This window comes from Trichechus manatus, unplaced genomic scaffold (genome assembly GCF_000243295.1).
Source record: "Trichechus manatus latirostris isolate Lorelei unplaced genomic scaffold, TriManLat1.0 scaffold00139, whole genome shotgun sequence".
NCBI lineage: Eukaryota > Metazoa > Chordata > Mammalia > Sirenia > Trichechidae > Trichechus > Trichechus manatus.
In genome coordinates this window covers 3131558-3136948 of record NW_004444075.1, presented here as the reverse complement: position 1 = coordinate 3136948, position 5391 = coordinate 3131558, and the positions used below count along the sequence as shown (strand labels likewise).

The window sequence follows — 5391 nt, the reverse complement described above, 5'->3', positions numbered from 1 at the left end:
TTATTTACAATGCAATTAATCTGTTTTGGTTTAACTATAACCAAGAGGTGACATGTAGAAAACTTTCATTTATTTCATATTAGTGTTTTAGATACATAGTATTTTTCTTTTGAATTGACTGGACAGCAACGGGTTTGGTTTTTTTGGTAAATAGTGTATGTAAAACAATACTTTAATGATGAAGAGTATTTTGAAAAAGATTGGTCTTCATCTTTAATATAAGAACTTTTTCATTTTGCTGTGTTTTTCTTATCCATGTTTATGCATCTTTTACATAATTTACATCAGTAAATACACAGTTTCATAAACATTCTTGCATGTTGTTGTAGTCATGATGATTATTTTTAGTAGCCACTCCATTAGAAATTACAATTATAATTTAGCAGAATCTGAATGGACAGTTATGTTGTTTCCAATGTATTGGGTTGTAAATAAGGTTGATTTGAACATTTTTATGTATGTCACTTTTTCCTTTATTGTAATTGTCCTTAGGCTAAATTTCCAAGAGTAAAATTACTTGGTAGAAGAGATTTAAATGTTTTTATGAATCTTATTATTTCTGCTTTCCAAAAAGAATACGTATTTAAAATTTGTATCCAATATCTGTGTATTTGTTTTTCTAAAACCTTACTAGTATTAATCATTCTCTTGCCTTTTTAAAAAACAATTTAATAGATGTACCAAACCAAACCAAAGCCGTTGCTGTTGAGTCGATTCCGACTCATAGCGACCCTATAGGACAGAATAGAACTGCCCCATAGGGTTTCCAAGGAGTGGCTGGTGGATTTGAACTGCCAACCTTTTGGTTAGTGTAGCTCTTAACCCTTGCGCCACCAGGGCTCCTAATATATGTACAGTGGTAACTCATTTTATTATTATTTTTTTTTATTACCGAGGAACTCAACATATTCTATTGTTTATTAACATACTTTTCTTTGTAAATTATTTATACATACCTTTGCTAGTGGATAAAGAGCCCTGGTGGTGCAGTGGTTGAAGTGCTCAGCTGCTAACCGGAAGGTCAGCGGTTCAAACCCACCAGCTACCCGAGGGAGAAAGACGTGGCAGTCTGCTTCTGTAAAGATTACAGTCTTGGGAACCCTATGGGACAGTTCTGCTCTGTCCTATAGGGTTGCTATGAGTTGGAATCTACTCAGTGGCAGTGCATTTGGTTTTGGGTTGATTGCTGTTGGATATTTATTTTATTCTTAGAAACAGTAAAGCATGTGATAAGGAGCCTATTAGGTCACATAATTTAATTAAATCGTCTTTTGAAAAAGCATTTGTGTTGCTATATGTGTTTATATTTCTAATTTTTTCCCCATTGCAGACCATTCATCAATAATTTTATATCCAAGGCCCAAAAGTTTGTTACCCAGGATGATGAATGCTGACATGGATGGTAGGTTTTTCATTTCCTTCTGGTGCATTCCTGGTTTTGTGGGTGATTTTGCAATGGAAAGAACAGAGAGGCAATTATTAGACTTGTATCTTGGCTAATTTATTTATATTCTGTCTAGTTCTAGAAAGGATCTAAAGCCCCTTTCATGTAACTTAACTGTGAGATTTTGGAACTCGTCTGCCTTGGTGTCCTCATCTGCAATGTGGGAATATACTTTTTTTACTTCACAAAAGCTTTTGTATAAGTAAGATAATATAAAGCATCTTGCAGATTTTTAAGCACTAAGCTACACAAAAGGTACCTAATGTTAACAATAAATTTGAACCTCTTTTTATTACAGCAGTTGATGCTGAAAATCAGGTGGAACTGGAGGAAAAAACACGACTTATTAATCAAGTGTTAGAACTCCAACACACACTTGAAGGTGAGCTTGCATTTTGTGGTTTTCGTGAGTGACATCCCATTAATTGAAATCAGCATTTCTGTTGCTAACTTTTATGTTAATATACACAATTTTTTAAAGTGTGAACTTCAAAGTCCACCTCAAGAGTTTTTTCCTGCTCCTCCCTCCTGCCTGTGGTGTTGGCTGGTGTTTTTAAAGAAGAGAGATGGTTCAGCAAGAGACCTCTTTAAGGTCTCTCTTGTTTTTCTTTCAATAACTGACATAATGCTGTTTTGTACACGAGAGCCTGTTTTTAAGCCTTTGCATTGTATTACTAAAGTCCACATTAATAAAGCTTATATTAAAATAATGTATTAACCTCATAGAGATTAAAAGGGAATTAATCTGAGTTTTTTCATTTTCTAAATGTCTTGTATAAAATTAATACTGTCACTGAAACATCTTTTTTTAATGAAATTAAGAAGCTGTGTTTTGGGGTTTTTTGGAGCCAGAGTAAGCAGATCATGGCACTCAGAACCCTCCAGTGGCTTCCCATTTACACAGAGTTAATAACAGCCAAAGTTCTTCCATGGGCCGACATCTTTGACTTCTCTGTTACTGTTCAGGGTCTTGTCACTCTCTCCCTCATAAATTCCACCTCAGACACACTTACCTCCTTGCTGTTCCTTCAAGGTGCCAACAATGCTTCTATTCAGGGCCTTCGCAGTTGCTGTTCCCCCTGCCTGAATCTTCTTCCCTTAGTCATCTGCATATCTACATGCCTCAATTCCCTCACTTCATTTAGGTCTCTGGTCAAACTCCCCTTATCAGAAAAGCTATCCCTGACTATACTGTATAAAAGAACAACTTCCCTTCCACTATCACTCTTACCCTCCTTGCCTTTTCTCCAGACCCACTCATCACAGTATGCTACATATTTACTTGTTTAATGCCTGCTCCTGACCTGCACTGTGCAACCCCTGTATGCACACATGCATGCATGTTAGAACGTAAGCTCTGTGAGGGCAGTGGCCTTTCTTGTTCACTGTTGAACCTTCAGCATCTAGAACAGGGCCTGGCTCTTAGAGGGTACTCAGTACATATTTGGGAAATGAATGAATAGAGGTAATTTTTTAATTTGATTATCAGGAACTGTGCCTCTTTAATTTCTGGCTTATAAAAATACAAAATGATTAGTTGCTTGGAAGCTGACTGCCTATATCCAGTTTATGAAATCCGTTGTGTTCACCTATACATTTTCTTAAACATTTATAGTAAAGCCCAGAATTCATGTTTTAAAAACAAGTGTTCTTTTTTAAAAAACTGAGTTAACTACTCAACATAAATGCTGTTTACAAAGAGTAACGTTTAGTTTAATGTGAAATACATTCAACTTGCCAAAAACTGTTTTTAGAAATTGTCTGATTTGCACTCAGTTTACTTCGTTTACCTTAACTTTGCTATAGCAGTCTTAATTTAAAAACAAAATTTAAGGGTTTTGGTATCTCCCTGAAGAATGAATTGTAAAAAACATTTGATAATATGAAGTCATTGCCATTATTTTACTGTTAATGAACTTTTTTTTTTAAATATAGATCTGTCTGCAAGAGTTGATGCAGTTAAGGAAGAAAATCTGAAGCTAAAATCAGAAAACCAAGTTCTTGGACAATATATAGAAAACCTCATGTCAGCTTCTAGTGTTTTTCAAACAACTGACACAAAAAGCAAAAGAAAATAAGGGTTGATCTCCTCTGTGTTTTATGGAATTGCTGCTGGTTTTTTTTTCTTTAAAACCTGGATAGATTCCAAAAGTTACAGTACTTTTGTTTGTGGCTTCACTGAATATTTACGAAGATAATGGCAGATCTAGAGCACTAAGAGCATAACAAGAGACTTCTCTGAGTTTGTGTATTATGTTAGTCTATGAAAATGTGCAAATGTACTTTATAATTAGAATTGCATATATTTATGAAAACTTGAAAATGTTTTATCAGATTTGCTTTGATTTTAGTTTAGCAGTGTTTTTTATTGTAAGCGTAGTAAAAGATGATACAAGAAAGTAACTACCATGTTGTGAAAGTGACCAAAATCATGTACGGAATGCACAGCTTTGTATGTTCCCTGTCCACCATCTTGTGCCTCTTTTCCATTTGCCTCTTCTTTCCCATTCCCGTTCCTCTTAGGAAGAAAAATGTTGGTTTCATATTTGTAAAAGTAATTTTAAAAGTTAATCATTTATGAATAACCTGAACTCATTGTTGAAACTTAAAATAACTTTCTCAGCTAAGGCCTGTCACAGGTTACATTTAGTAATAAGATAGGACTGTTGATTTTTCTTTTAATACATTGAAAACAGGCTATAAAAATGAAGATTGTTCCTTGAAACTATGAATTTTCAAATTGGGAAAATTTGTTATTCAATACTTCCTTCTACACAAAATGACCAACTTGGTATCTGAAAAAAAAATGGGCTCTGGTTGTGTGTGTTTAAAATAGGAAATCTTGGGTAAAATGGAAATACGCTGGGAAAAATATTTGGTAAACAGTAGTAACCAACTCCAAATGTTTTCGTTCCAAATTTGTGTTGTCATCTCCGCAGATTAGGTCTCACTGGGTTAACATATATGAAAGTGGATTAAGTCTGACTATCTTAGTGTAGGAAACCCTGGGGCATGGTGGTTAAGAGCTACGACTGCTAACTAAAAGGTCTGCAGTTCGAATCCACCAGGTGCTCCTTGGAAACCCTATGGGGCAGTTCTACTCTGTCCAATAGGGTCGCTATGAGTCGGAATCGACTTGATGGCAATGTTTTTTTTTTAATCTTAATGTAAACCACATCTGGAAGACAGCAGTTACAAAGAGTTTGGGCTCTTAAGGTTTATTTATAGCACCCAGAAGATTGTCTTTTGCAGAAACCCTTAAGAGTTTATTAGTATCAGAATCATGAAGAAAATGGGAAAGTTTTTCATGTGTACTAATCGATAATCTTCCTCAGTCTTTTATCTCACCACTTCTTCCAGAATTATCTGTAAATCTGACTATAGAGTTCTAGGCATCCTTTTACTAAACAGTTTTTTAAAATTCAGTTGTAGGTTCCATTTTAAAAGGGAATCTATCAGAAGTAATGTTAAAAGGGAGGAAGAGAGATCCACTAATACAGTTTATGGTTATTAGATTTGGACTACTTTTAATCATGTAATCTTATGATTGTATTGGTATAAGTACGATTTGTTAAATGACTTTAGCTGTATGAATACATACTAGTCATACTGCAAACATTCGGCATCCCTCTTGTGACCTAATTTACAAACATTTAAAAATTGTGTTGCAATTCTGCTTTGCTGTTTAATAAAAAGCCGTTTCAGAGATTGTGTGTTTTGATATGATTGCCTGGGTAACTGGGGTATGTAGTGGCATGTCCAGGGTTGTTCATAGCCACAGGATAAATAGCCGGTCTTAAGTATGCGTGTTACTGTGTGTTTAGGGCAATACTGTTTTTATTAAAACAAATATTGCTGGGTATTACACATTAATTTTAAAAATAAAAGCAAAACATTCAAAGAAAAAGGAAACCAAGATCTCCAGCGTAAAAACTCGAAAAAAACCA

The 5391-nt window shown here is 34.7% G+C and overlaps 1 protein-coding gene across 1 annotated transcript; it reads left to right on the top strand.

Annotated features, from left to right (window-relative positions):
- The first annotated feature begins 1135 nt into the window (after positions 1–1135).
- SCOC (short coiled-coil protein) lies at positions 1136–5391 on the top strand. Its single transcript, XM_023739735.1, has 3 exons — positions 1136–1402; positions 1743–1826; positions 3380–5391. Exons 1-3 carry the CDS (start codon positions 1381–1383, stop codon positions 3520–3522), a joined length of 249 nt encoding a protein of 82 aa, XP_023595503.1. The 5' UTR covers positions 1136–1380; the 3' UTR covers positions 3523–5391.

Coding starts and splice junctions, on each gene's coding strand:
- SCOC (XM_023739735.1), top strand. CDS start 1,381: ATGATGAATGCTGACATGGATG. Junction 1,403..1,742: donor GATGAATGCTGACATGGATG/GTAGGTTTTTCA, acceptor TTTTTATTACAG/CAGTTGATGCTGAAAATCAG. Junction 1,827..3,379: donor ACTCCAACACACACTTGAAG/GTGAGCTTGCAT, acceptor TTTTAAATATAG/ATCTGTCTGCAAGAGTTGAT.